The following is a 14,146-nucleotide window of genomic DNA, read 5'->3' as shown; positions in this document are numbered from 1 at the left end:
ATCCCAAAAGGTTGATTCTGTTCATCTGGACGTTTTCAGAAACGTTTGCTCACTGATCAGGTGACTTCTTCAGTCTCAGCTGACTGCAGCTTTACAAGCTTACAAACAGCACATTTGCACAATGACTGAAAGCAGCAGCACCTGATATATATGATACTAATATAATACATATACATATATAATCCATACTAATGATGAAGGAACTGAGCTCACAGTCCATTGTTCATTCAGTGAACTACTCAGTTTATTTTGGGCCTCAGAAATGCTCACTCTGTTTGTACATCACTGTCAGCAAAAGACTCATTCTGCTGTGTGGACAGGAACACATGTGACATCACTTCCTGTTTGTTTGGGACTGAAGAGGAAGAAGTTTACAAGGAATCATTTAGAAGAGTTTCAAACATCAACTGATTGAATCCATGAATCTGAAAACGTGTTTGTGAGTGAAAGAGACAGACATGTACAGACTGAACTATCTGTTCAACAGTCAGAGTGTTTCTGTAACAGGAGACACTCTTTACACTCCACTCAGCACAGGGACACTGAGGAACCAGCATACCAGAACATAAACCCAGGATAAAGAGTTTGAGTGAATGTGGTGTTGAAGGTGTGGAGGTGGATCAGAGTGTCAGAGGAGACTCTGTAGAAGGACAGAGTGCCAGCAGGACAGTCCACATACACTGCTGCTCTGTTAGAGACAGAGGAGGAGGAGGAGGAGGAGGAGGAGATGGATGTTTGTATCTTATTGTGTCTGACATAACGAGGACGATCATCAGAGCACCACAGACTCCAGGACTGATCATTGTATCCAAACACACAGTCATCACTGCCTCCTTTCCTTCTGATGCTTCTGTAACTCACTGATATATAAACGTCTCCTCTCCACTCGACCTCCCAGTAACAGCGACCAGTCAGACCATCTCTACACAGCAGCTGAGGACGAACATCAAATCTGTCTGGATGATCAGGATATGACTGAACCTCCTCCACATGTGTCACCTTCCTGTTGTTGTCAGACAGTTGGAGCTCTGTGTTCACTGTGTTTGTGTCGATTGTGAGTTGACAGGAATCTGATGGAGAGAACAAACACAATCCAGCTGCAGTTATTGATCCATCATCTGTTCATTGATTGACACTTTGATGATGACTCCTGACATGATGAAGATGGTTGAATGTGTGCTGCTTTGTTTTCATGAATCCCATTAAAAACACACTTACACTTCCTCAGACCTGGTCTCAACCATCGGACTCCAGCAGGCTCCACCCTGAAAGGAGGAGGGGGGTCAGAGCAGCACAGTCAGCATGCACACATGGACATTACATGGCTCTCACACACACACTGTTACACACTGAGCTCAAAGCTCGGCTCCACTGTTTTATTCAAAGAAATCTACATTTATTTATCAGCACATTTAAAAACAGCTTGAGCCAAAGTGCTGCACAGAGTAGAGAGAAAATAGGAAACATACACAGTAATGACTATAAAGACTGGTCAGGATTGAAAGCTACAGAGTACAAATGTGTTTCCAACCGGCTTTTAAAAATGTCCAGTGTTGGTGTTACATACTGGGAGGCTGTGGGAGTGTGTGGGCGTGGTGTTGTCTTCTCCCTCTCCTCCTCCTTTGTTCTGGCCCCTCCCCTTGTCTCTCTCTGCCCCTGCCCTCTCCTTTAGGTCACACCTGCTGCTCATCTGCTCTCGTTACAACCAATTACCCTCAGGGGTGATATAAGCTGGAGAAGAGCAGTGTGGAGGAGGAGGGAGAGGTTTCTGGTGGTTTTCCTCTGTGCTGGTCAGAGTGTGCTACTGACTTAGGTGTGGAACAGCCTGCTGCATGTGACCAGCCTTCCGGTGTGTGGCTCTGGTGTGTGAGTAGTGCTTAACTGAGCAGTGATTGCCCATGAGTGACGGCGGCCTTCATTAGTTTGTGTGGCCTGCCTGGATGGTTTGTTTGCTAGCAGTGTTGCTGTCTCTTTCTGTTGAAGCCTTATTGTTGCTTTCTTTGTTGAGTGGTCATTACCACTTTGGGTTGACCCCCCTGATTTCTCATTAAAGCAGCGGTGCTGTCTCCTTTTGTTGTTGCCATTTATATTTATTGAGGTGTTTGCCTACAATAAAGATCTATTTTATATTAAATACCTCTGCCTGGCGTTCTTTTCATTCCACCTGGATCTAACTGTTACTGTCCCCCACCCTCATCGCCTAGCATTTAAGAGGGGACGTAACAAAGTGGGGGCTCGTCCGGGATCGGAATGAGATGAAAGGGATTGGGTTGATCACGAGTGCGTACAGGTGTTTGTGTGTTGTGTGACGGTCTTTTGGTTAGCTGCTGCTCTCCCCGGCTAGCACAGGGGAGTGTCTAGCTGAGCATTTGCTCTTCCTTCGGACACTCGTTTTTTTGTTTTGCCTTTTTTATTTTCGGAGCAAACCCGGGTGGGGATTAATTCTCTGTTGGGGGTAGGCTTGTCGGTGCCTTTGGCGCTTGATGATTCGCCTTTAAAGTGGCCTCGAGCCTGGTATGCTCCAGAAGCTAGAATAGGCTAGATTCTGAGCAGGCAGGACTGGGGGGAGTGTGGGCTTTTCAATTAATGGTTGACTTTGGACACAAGACATTTCTCTTTTGCCTGTGTGTAGTTCTGTAGTGAAGGCGTTGTGTGTGGCCTTTCAGTGGTTTGCTTGTGTTTTGGCAGGCCGTTTTGGGTTTTCATGGCCACTTTTGATATTGCTGGGTTTACGGCAGAGCTGTCGCTTGCCCTGCTGGATGTTTGCAGGAAGAGAGACCTGCATGAGCTGGCTACACATTACCGGATCAGTGTCTCCACTGAAGGCCGCTCTGGTGTCCCGGTTGTTGGAGAAGAGGGTGGTTGTAATGCAAGAACCCCCGAGCACACCCGGTCCGGCTGGACCAAGTGCGGCGCCTCACGTTCGAGGCCAGGTTGTAGAACCAGCAGTGTCCACACCTATGGACCAGGGGTTGCCCGAGGGGGGGCCTATGACGCTGCCCCGTTTTGATCCACTCTCCACCCAGTCATCAGAGGGTTCTAAGCAGGATGCTAGGCTCAAAGTCCGTCTAGCTCGCCTCCAGCTGGAGAAGGAGCAGAGCGAGAGAGAGTTCCAGCTGAAGAGGGAGGTAGAGCTTAGGCGTTTGGACGCAGAACTGGCTAGGGCTAGAGAGGTTGAGCTGATTAAAGTGGAGGCGGAGACGAAGGTCAAGCTGTGACAGCTGGAACTCCAGCAGGCCTCCACCCCTCCTGTGGTGGCTTCGCTGTCACATACAGACGTACAGTTTGATGTGGGAAGGAATAGTCGTCTGGTCCCTGCATTTCGTGACACTGAGGTGGAGATTTATTTTGAATCGTTTGAGCGGATAGCGACAGCCTTGCGTTGGCCGCGGGATGCGTGGGCCATCCTACTACAGTGCAAGCTGGTGGGCAAGGCGCAGGAAGTTTGTTCCTCGTTGTCCGCTGAATGCAGCTTGGACTACGACAAACTGAAAAGTGCAATCCTGTTAGCCTATGAACTAGTCCCCAAGGCTTACAGGCAGCGATTTCGGGGGCTGAAAAAGGTGCAGGGTCAATCCTTCCTGGATTTCGCAAGAGAAAAGAGTGTCCTCTTTAATCGGTGGTGTATGGCCTGTAAAGCTGCAGACCTAGCTTCGGTACGGGAATTAATTCTCATTGAGGAGTTCAAAAATTGCATCACCGAGCGGATGGCGGTATATCTGAACGAGCAGAAGGTCTCTACGTTGCAGCAGACCGCGACCCTGGCTGACGAGTTCGCACTCATCCATAAAACCAGTGTTGTTAAGCATGAGGGACGCGACATACTAGCAAAGGCTAGCGGTGCTACTGGTGAGCAAGACACAAGGAGAGAGGTGCCTGTGCCTCGTCCCAGGTCAGATCGGAAATGTTTCTATTGTTTTAAATCCAGCCATTTAATAGCGGATTGCGAGGCCTACAGGCAAAGACAGCCAGTTTCAACACCACGTAAACCAAAAGGGATAGGGCTGATTAAACACGCTTCTCCTGGTAGTGGACCACCTAGCACCGAAACGCCTGACGAATGTTTTAGACCCTTCATTTTCAAAGGAGCGGTGTCACTCTCTGGTAAGCCTGGAGATGGGTGTAATGTGACCATTCTACATGACACAGGTGGTTCACAGTCCCTCATACTGGGTAGTGCCCTTGCCTTTGATGAAAAAACCACCAGCGGCACTGATGTTATTGTTAGGGGCGTTGGAATGACTTATGTGCCAGCCCCCCTCCATCGAATTTGGGTGCAGAGTGACCTAATAAGTGGTGTTTTTCCTGTAGCTGTGTGTCCTTGTTTCCCGATTGATTGTGTAGACTTCATAATGGGCAATGACATTGCAGGCGGGAAGGTTTATCCTATCCCAGAGGTCACAAAGACCCCTGACCCAAGCCCTTTGCCAGATGTTTTAAAAAGGCAGCACCCGGATGTATTTCCCGTAGGTGTTCTTACCTGGTCACAGGCCCATCGGCAGGGAGAAGTGGTTGACTTGTCAGGGTCAGTGGTCGGCTCTATGCTGGAGATGGATGTGATGCCCTCTGAGGAGGAGGAGGAGGTGGGTCCCTGATGCCAAGGAACTGGCTCAAGAAGTGGCTGAGCCTGCTCCTGAACCCGCAGCCCCCCCCTCTCCTCACACGGGAGGCCCTTATTATCGCTCAGAAAGAAGACCTGTCGTTAACCAAATGTTTTGCTGCCGTAGATGAGAGTGATGATCCGACAGGAGACAGGAAGCAGACGTTTGTTGTTTGTGATGGATTGCTAATGCGCAGGTGGACTTCAAAGCCAGGGGAGGACTGGAGTGTAGTCCAACAGATAGTGGTCCCGGCTAGTTTACGTCAGCACGTGGTACAGTTAGCCCATGACCATTCATGGTCAGGACATTTGGGGATAACTAAAACATATGACCGTATTCTGCAGCACTTCTTCTGGCCGGCAATGAAGACAGATGTTGCGAAGTACTGTAATACTTGTCATACGTGTCAACTGGTGGGCAAACCAAATCAAACTGTGCCCCCCGCCCCACTATGTCCAATACCTGCTGTGGGTGAGCCATTCGAGCATGTTTTGGTCGATTGTGTTGGTCCGTTGCCAAGAACACGAGCAGGCAATCAGTTTTTGTTGACCACAATGTGTTTGTCCACGCGGTTCCCCGAAGCAATTCCTCTGCGGAGGGTCACCACTGCAAACATTACTAAGGCGCTAATCAAATTTTTCACCACCTTTGGTCTTCCAAAAACAGTGCAAACAGACCAGGGAACTAACTTCTTATCTTGAGCATTTAAACAGAATTTAGCTTCCCTGGGCGTCTCTCATTCTGTGTCTAGTGCTTATCACCCAGAGTCGCAGGGTGTACTTGAGCGTTGGCACCAAACACTTAAGGCCATGCTAAAAAAGTACTGCCAGGACACGGGCAGAAGTTGGGATGAGGGTGTCCCCTTTGTACTGTTCGCAATACGCAACGTTAAGCAGGAATCCTTAGGGTTCAGCCCAGCTACCCTTGTGTTTGGCCGCGAGGTGCGGGGCCCGCTAAAGGTGTTGAAAGAGAGGTTCCTTGGTGGGGGTGTTCCAAAAACTAACGTGGCAGATTTTGTGAAGACATGTAAGGATCGTTGGCAACGTGCTACCTCATTAGCAAGAGAGGCCCTGTGTATTGCCCAGGCGTGCATGAAGACGTGGCATGACAGAAAGGCTGTGAAAAGGCATTTTCAGGCTGGGGACAAGGTTCTAGTGTTGCTACCGGTGCCTGGTTCTGCTCTTACGGCCCGTTTTTCAGGACCGCACGTCATAGTGAGGAAGGTGTCTGAGACAGATTACGTTCTCAGTACCCCAGAGCGCAGGAGGAAAACACGCCTATGCCACATCAACATGTTAAAACCCTACCATGATAGGGAAACCCATGAAACTGTTGACGACCTGATGTGAAGGGCGACTGTTCCAGAGTTTGGCTGCAGCCATCGATAAAGCTCACCTCTGTTTTTACATCTAGTTCTGGTCAGAAGCTACTTATCTGCAGACCTGAGGGCTCCACTTGGATTCTTTTGTTAAAGAGAGATAAGATGGAGCCAATCCATTCAGAGACAACCAGATCTGGAAGTGGATTCTACCACGTACTGGTAACCAGTGGAAAAAGCTGGTGATGAGTCGTCTAGCACAGACCCACCGCTGGAACCAGACAATTGATGAGGTAGAGAACTGTGACAGCGCTGTTCCTTCACTTGACCTCAGTCGCTCTCGTCTGCTCCCTCGTAACACTGCTCTTTATTGAGCTTACATGAATATGCACAAGTTCATTAACATATGACGTCTTACACAGGTATGAACAAAGAGTACCAGTCTGTGCATAGTGTGTGTGTGTGTGTGTGTGTGTGTGTGTGTTCCAGATGTGACCCTGTGACCCCAAAGCTGGTGCTAAGAGTCCAACGGTCCCCCTAACAAAGGGCTCTTATACTTAACCAGACACAGAGTAGGTGTCCTCCTACACCAGGGGTCTCAAACTCGCGGCCCGTGGGCCAATTGCGGCCCGCAGGACGATAGTTTTTGGCCCCACCTTAATATGAAAATGTAATGTTAGTTTGATAATGTATGACACTTTACAGTGTTGTGGGCGGAGCTGAATTAACCCACCAATCAGGGTGGGATATGGATCTCAGGGGACACCAGCCGGGCTTGATGCAAGCAGGGAAACATTTCTCAATGAGTCAAAGTTCCAGCAGCGTTGCCCTGGAGTGTTTCTTTCTTTCCTGTGCCTGGCTGGCTTCCTCCTTTCTATTGGGCAAACGCCGACATTCGCCCCAGCGCGCTGCGTTCACAACACTTCAAAAAAAGTTGTTTTTTTAAGTTGCTGCCCAGCGGGACGTTATACGTATATAGATTTATACACACGTCAGTGGGATTTAAAGTTATTTTTCCACAGAGAGAGATCTCATTAACTCTCAAAGTGATGCGTAGGCGGCGGGATAAAAGAAAAGTAATGAACTCAATGCAGCCCAATTTAGTCTGCAGTCACATAGCGACACCTGTTCATCGGCAACAACAGTCCCCGGTAACCCGGACTAATTATCGGGTCGCACCGTAATTTGTGGCTCGATGTTTTTATTTGCATCACTCCGTTTGCATTGCAGCAAACATGAACATTACATATATTTCAATATAATGTAAAAGCAGTCAAAACAACTACAGTGGGGCAAAAAAGTATTTAGTCAGCCACAGATTGTGCAAGTTCCCCCACCTAAAATGGTGACAGAGGTCAGTAATTTGCACCAGAGGTACACTTCAACTGTGAGAGACAGAATGTGAAAAAAAAATCCATGAATCCACATGGTAGGATTTGTAAAGAATTTATTCGTAAATCAGGGTGGAAAATATGTATTTGGTCAATAACAAAAATGCAACTCAATACTTTGTAACATAACCTTTGTTGGCAATAACAGAGGTCAAACGTTTACTATAGGTCTTTACCAGGTTTGCACACACAGTAGCTGGTATTTTGGCCCATTCCTCCATGCAGATCTTCTCGAGAGCAGTGATGTTTTGGGGCTGTCGCCGAGCAACACGGACTTTCAACTCCCGCCACAGATTTTCTATGGGGTTGAGGTCTGGAGACTGGCTAGGCCACTCCAGGACTTTCAAATGCTTCTTACGGAGCCACTCCTTTGTTGCCCGGGCGGTGTGTTTTGGATCATTGTCATGTTGGAAGACCCAGCCTCGTTTCATCTTCAAAGTTCTCACTGATGGAAGGAGGTTTTGGCTCAAAATCTCACGATACATGGCCCCATTCATTCTGTCCTTAACACGGATCAGTCGTCCTGTCCCCTTGGCAGAAAAACAGCCCCATAGCATGATGTTTCCACCCCCATGCTTCACAGTAGGTATGGTGTTCTTGGGATGCAACTCAGTATTCTTCGTCCTCCAAACACGACGAGTTGAGTTTATAGCAAAAAGTTCTACTTTGGTTTCATCTGACCACATGACATTCTCCCAATCCTCTGCTGTATCATCCATGTGCTCTCTGGCAAACTTCAGACGGGCCTGGACATGCACTGGCTTCAGCAGCGGAACACGTCTGGCACTGCGGGATTTGATTCCCTGCCGTTGTAGTGTGTTACTGATGGTGACCTTTGTTACTTTGGTCCCAGCTCTCTGCAGGTCATTCACCAGGTCCCCCGTGTGGTTCTGGGATCTTTGCTCACCATTCTCATGATCATTTTGACCCCATGGGATGAGATCTTGCGTGGAGCCCCAGATCGTGGGAGATTATCAGTGGTCGTGTATGTCTTCCATTTTCTGATGATTGCTCCCACAGTTGATTTTTTCACACCAAGCTGCTTGCCTATTGTAGATTCACTCTTCCCAGTCTGGTGCAGGTCTACAATACTTTTCCTGGTGTCCTTCGGAAGCTCTTTGGTCTTGGCCATGGCGGAGTTTGGAGTCTGACCGTTTGAGGCTGTGGACAGGTGTCTTTTATACAGATGATGAGTTCAAACAGGTGCCATTCATACAGGTAACGAGTGGGGGACAGAAAAGCGTCTTACAGAAGACGTTACAGGTCTGTGAGAGCCAGAGATTTTCCATGTTTGAGGTGACCAAATACTTATTTTCCACCCTAATTTACGAATAAATTCTTTACAAATCATGGGCCCTGTTAGAATCAATATTTCATTCTCATTCTGTTATTTGAGAACAATATGAGCAGAACAGAAAAATGTGCACTTGAGAACAAATTTATTGTGAATTCAGCTGTGAATGTACAGTTTGTCATTATTTAAGCTTCCATTTCCAAATGTTAGCTGACACTTTATTAGGTACACTGGCATCTATCTCAGGTACACCTGTGACCTAGATGTTCCTGCAAACAGACTCCTTGGAGACCCCTACATAAATATCCATGAACTATCCAGCTAGACTAGTGTGTCTGTCCCTGAAAATATTCCTGCATGTGTGATTGTTCATGTCTCATCTGCAGGAAACAAACAGGAAGTGAGTGAAAGACACAGGAAATGTTTCCAGCTCTTCCTCCTCTATCAGACATTCTCTCCATACCTGAGAGTGTCCAGTCTCCAGCCTGGATCCTTCAGTCCAGCCGACAGCAGCTTCATTCCTGAGGGACCTGGATGATTGTAGCTCAGGTCCAGCTCTCTCAGATGGGAGGGGTTGGAGGTCAGAGCTGAGGCCAGAGAAGTACAGCCTTCCTCTGTGATCAGACAGCCTGACAGACTGCAGACACACAAAACAACAATCTATCTGTCAACAGTTGTTTTCTCTTTGTCACAATAACATCTATCCATCCATTGTAACTTTATTTATAAGTGACAATACCCAACAGACAACAACAGTCATCTGAAGCTGTTTAACAGTGTAAGGTAACCGCCTCCACTGTGAGCAGCACTTGGTGATGGTGGGAAGAAGAACTCCCTCTGACACAAAGATCCTCCCAGTGAAAACAGGCTCCAGGAGGAGCATCTACCATGACTGGTTGCAGGGTGAGGGGAAAGAGAAGAGATGAGCTCAGAGAGACAAGAACAAAACCGAGAGACAAAAGTTAAGGACATGCAGTAGTGACATATAAAAGCATGAGGAGTGAAAAGAGGGGAGAAGAAAGCAGAGCATCATGGGAAGTCCATCAACAGCCTGAGCCTATAGCAGCATAACTAAGGGATGGTTCAGGGTCACCTGATCCAGCTCGAACTATAAGCTTTATCAAAAAGGAAAGTTTGAAGCTGATCTTCAAAGTAGAGAGGGTGTCTGTCTCCTGAACTCAAACTGGGAGCTGCTGCCACACCCAGTCCAACATAGCCAGGCTTTCTTTGCTGCTTTGACAAAACCTCAAATCCCAGTCAGAGATGATGAGCATCACCACATTGATGATCATTTCTCTGTAACCCAGGCTTTCTGCTTCAGGATCTGTGCACGCTCACAGAACAAGGAGACCTTTAAACATCATTTCACTAAATGGATGGACTGAGCTCAGCCTACAGATGAACTGGTGCCAGAGATCATAAAGAACATCAAACAGTCAAATTCAACACTTTTAATGGAAATATGAGATTAATGCTGCAGACAATCATGAACCTGCTGAATTCATGAACATCAAGAATGCAGCGAGTGGTAAAATAAAGATTTGACCTCAGTGTGCTCAGTGTTCCTGTCTATTCCTAACATATTCCTAACATGATAGCTGCACTTTAGAGCTCTAAAACTGGAACTGACTCATGTTTAAACTCTACATGTTACTCAGTACATTCAGTTCTGACACTCGCCCACAGTCCAACAAAGGAAACATGGAGATCACATCAGTTTGTCACCAAAGTCTAATTATTAGGGCAACTTAACCTGTTATAATCTCGTTAACTCATTAACTGATTAACGTCAGCAATTATTTTAATCACAGTTTTTAAAATCATGATTATTGTGAAAGTGCTCACTGGCTCTGAATATAAAAGCCATGGGTCACAGGAGGGATGTTGATCAGTGCTGGCTTGAAATGGGCGTCATTATGCGTCTCAGTCAATGGGAGCATTGAGGGTGGGCCTAATACTACTGCAGCGCTCACATGACCCAGGACAGAAAGAGAGGGGCGGGGCCACCCATGGCTCCAACACCATTGTGAAGTTTGCTGACGACACAGTGGTGTTGGGTGCCATCTCCAACAACGATGAGGCGGCCTACATGGATGAAGTGAAGAATCTGGCATCGTGGTGCCAGGACAACCACCTCCAGCTGAACGTCTGCAAGACCAAGGAGCTGGTGGTGGACTTCAGAAGGGGTCAGCCAGAGACTACAAGCCCATTATCATCAATGGAGCTCCAGTGGAGAGGGTGCAGTCCTTCAAGTATCTTGGTGTCCACATCTCCTCAGACCTGACACATTCAGGTCCAGACCAAAAAGGCTAGGCAGCGCCTGTATCACCTACGACAACTGAGGAAGTTCAGGGTCTCTCCAAAAATCCTCAGGATTTTCTATACAGGCGCTGTGGAGAGCATCCTCACACAGAACATGACATCGTGGTTCGGGAACAGCTGTGTGAAGGACCAAAAAGCTCTCCAGAGAGTGATCCGTACAGCAGAACGCTGCTGCAGGATTGCTCTCCCCCCGCTTCAGGACACCTACACCAGGAGATGCCGGACTAGAGCAGATACTGAAGGACCCGTCCCATCCTGGCAACAAACTGTTCCAACTTCTGCAATCTGGTAGAAGGTTCAGCATCTTCCAGGCAAGGACAGAGAGACTCAAGAGGAGCTTCTATCCCCAAGCCATCCGTGCCCTAAACACACACACCCGCCCTCTCACATCATCTATAATTGACTGAGACAGGACTCTCTTCCAGACACTCTAAACCAAGGCACAATGTACATTTCAATTCCTTTAATTTTAAATATATTTATATTGTCTATACTGTAAAATAGTCAGATTGTCTATTCATATTAATGTACAGAATTCACCTGCTTGCTGCTACTACTGCACATTCACCCAGTGTATGTATGTATGTATGTATGTATGTATGTATGTATGTATGTGTGTGTGTGTGTGTGTATATATATATATATATAAATAAAATATTCTTCCTCTAAACCCCCCCCCCCCCAAATTTTTGCACATGTCGAGGAGCGTGTCAGGCTACATTTCACTGTGTGTTATACTTGTATAACTATGCATGTGACAAATAAAGAACCTTGAACCTTGAACCGTTCCAGGAGGCAGTGTTGATACAACTAAAGTTATCTGTTGTTGAAGAAGTCGGTCTGAGGAACGTTCTTAGGATCAACAAATGACGGCATGTATGAGCCTCAAGACGCAGCATCACAAGAAGAACACATGAGCTGTAGAAAAAGGAGAGACTACGAAAGCCACGGCGTTACAACGTGAACCAGCTGTTGGTCTCTCTGGAGACTACTGGGCGTGGCTGGGTAACCATGGTTACCTGGGAGTTGCAGAAACGTGCAGAACATGTGATTCATGTTGCACAGCAGTGGGACATTTGAAATACAGTCAGCACACTCAGTACAGATAGTGCATCAAATATGATGCTGCTGCCAGACGTCTGCCTTTGAACACGTCCCTGCATCGCGCACAACACCAAGGTTGCCATGGCAATCACAGCTGACAGGGACAAAGTGCACAGCTGGAAGCCTGCAGGTATATTTAACATGATGTATTTCTCAGTGTCCTGTCTGTGTGTGAGAGACAAACAGCCTCTGTATGTGTGTGTAAATACAGCATGAATATGTAGAGGACATGTTTGTGGATATAAGTAAATGAAAGCTCTGCGTCATTTGAATCTTTGACTCTTGTTTCTGTTGCAGGTCTGTGACTGAACTTCTGGGAGGAGAAACGTTGGTTTCATGCTCTGTGATTCTGTGTTTTGTCATCTCTCTCAGGTGATGGACAGCTCAGATGATGACCCCGCCTACGTGTTCAAATTCAAGTCTACATTCAGAACAGACCTGGAGACACGCAAGCAAAATGCCAACATTGTATATGTGAAAACTGCTGCTGGAGCCAGATTCAAGGAGCTCAAGTGTTTACCCAGATCTTACTGAACTCACTGCAGGAACAGAGGGTTGTTGGAGGGAAACCTGTGGAAGCAACAACATCCGAGCCACCAGAGAAGAAGTTGGCCCTGTTGGTGCTTCATCAGAGTGTGAACAGGAGGAAGACTCAGCTGAGAACAGTGTGGTGGATACAGAGCAGAGCCCACCATCAGTACAGAGGCCTGTCCATTAGAGTGCTGCTCCAACATGCAGCACATGTACTTGGCCACAGCTGCAACATCTGTACCTGTGAAAGCTTCTTCTCTGTTGCTGCTCATATTGTGCAGAAGAAGAGAGTTTCTTTATCATCAGAAAATGTCAATGAGCTTGTGAGTCTCAGCAGCTGGCTCGGTGCAGAGGAGGAAGAACATGTCAGTCAGAGGAAGATAAATGCAGTTCATGTTGTCAACTCAACCTGGACTGTTGAAAGCGTTTTTCTTTGTCTTGTTTCTGACTGAGATTCTCCAAAGGAAATCCAGCACAAACACACACTTCACACACTCAAAGTCCTGCACAGTAAATGAGCTGATGAGCGTTTGTGCTGCTGCCTGATAACAGAACAATAGTTCTGCTGCTTCCTGTTCTGCAAACACACATTTATAAATGTTCACTTGCTGTTGATCAAAGGTATGTTGGTGGCTCTGGACGCTGAGGGAACTTTGTAAAAAACTAGATCAAATGTTAACGTCCTGGCAGAGGCAAAGAACTTTGATTTGATATTTGATTAGATTCATGTTTCAGCTCAGACTGACAGAAATATTTGAACTGCTGCTGTGTTAAAGGGAACACTGCTGTTAGAAAGCACCTGATCTGTTTCTGCACACTGAATGTTGCACTTCTCATACTGCAGTACTATTAAAATAAGTACACAATACACTACTTTTGAACTCATGATTGAATGTTGCTGTAACAAAGCCATTAATGTGATTCAAAGTGTTCATGGTTTCCCAGCACAACAAATGATTGCACAAGTGTGACTGATCCACTTTCTAATGTGTGTGTAGCCCACACTGTGTGTCACTGTGTCACAGGTGAGTCTGTGTGTCCAGGTTCTATGAGGACAACAGGATATAGTGACTGAGTCCAGCAGCTTAAAGTCTGACTCCATCCTCCATTTAAATAACTCACAGCAACAACTGAATAGCTTTGCCTTTGTGTAGCTGACACTTCATTTTAATGTCCTTCTATTCTGGTTCATCTGGTCTCAGTTTCTATAAGCACACAGGTTTCATCAGGACTCTATGACCTCAGTGATCTTTGCTGGGCCTTAATGCTCTGAACAAAGCTGCACATCACAAGACTAAATAGAAATGAATCAGTCTTTCATTCTCACTGCTGTTTGACTTCAGCTCTCAATGTCCCACCATAACCCATGGAAAGAATTACTGTCCATCCAGGCTGCTGAACATGAAGCTGAAGAAGGTGGAGTATTGTGAGGGCTGATGGAGATGATGATGAGGAATCCAGGAGCAGTGGGTGGATGGCAGCATCAGCATGAAGGATCAGTGTGAGAACACATCATCATCCACAAAGGAAACCAGTCTGAGTGTCTGACGCTCTTGTTAGAAAGACGCAGTCCCAGCAGTTAGCT

General features: G+C 46.8%; 1 protein-coding gene across 1 annotated transcript in view; it reads right to left on the bottom strand.

Moving 5' to 3' along the window:
* Positions 1–528: 528 nt before the first annotated feature.
* Positions 529–14,146, bottom strand: part of LOC146634342 (protein NLRC3-like) — a 62,295-nt gene continuing 48,677 nt past the window's right edge. Inside the window, exons 3-5 of the mRNA XM_085377016.1 lie at positions 9,068–9,241; positions 1,219–1,265; positions 529–1,070 (exon numbers count right to left, since the gene is read on the bottom strand). Coding sequence (XP_085233142.1) covers positions 529–1,070; positions 1,219–1,265; positions 9,068–9,241 — 763 coding nt within the window. The remainder of the gene's footprint in view (positions 1,071–1,218; positions 1,266–9,067; positions 9,242–14,146) is intronic.

The sequence above is a fragment of the Diplotaxodon limnothrissa genome, linkage group LG3 (assembly GCF_057381915.1).
Source record: "Diplotaxodon limnothrissa isolate DT_005_m linkage group LG3, D_limnothrissa_male_GT1.1, whole genome shotgun sequence".
In the NCBI taxonomy this organism is placed as follows: Eukaryota; Metazoa; Chordata; class Actinopteri; order Cichliformes; family Cichlidae; genus Diplotaxodon; species Diplotaxodon limnothrissa.
The sequence above is the reverse complement of the archived record's forward strand: the minus strand, read 5'-3'. Positions and strand labels throughout refer to the sequence as shown.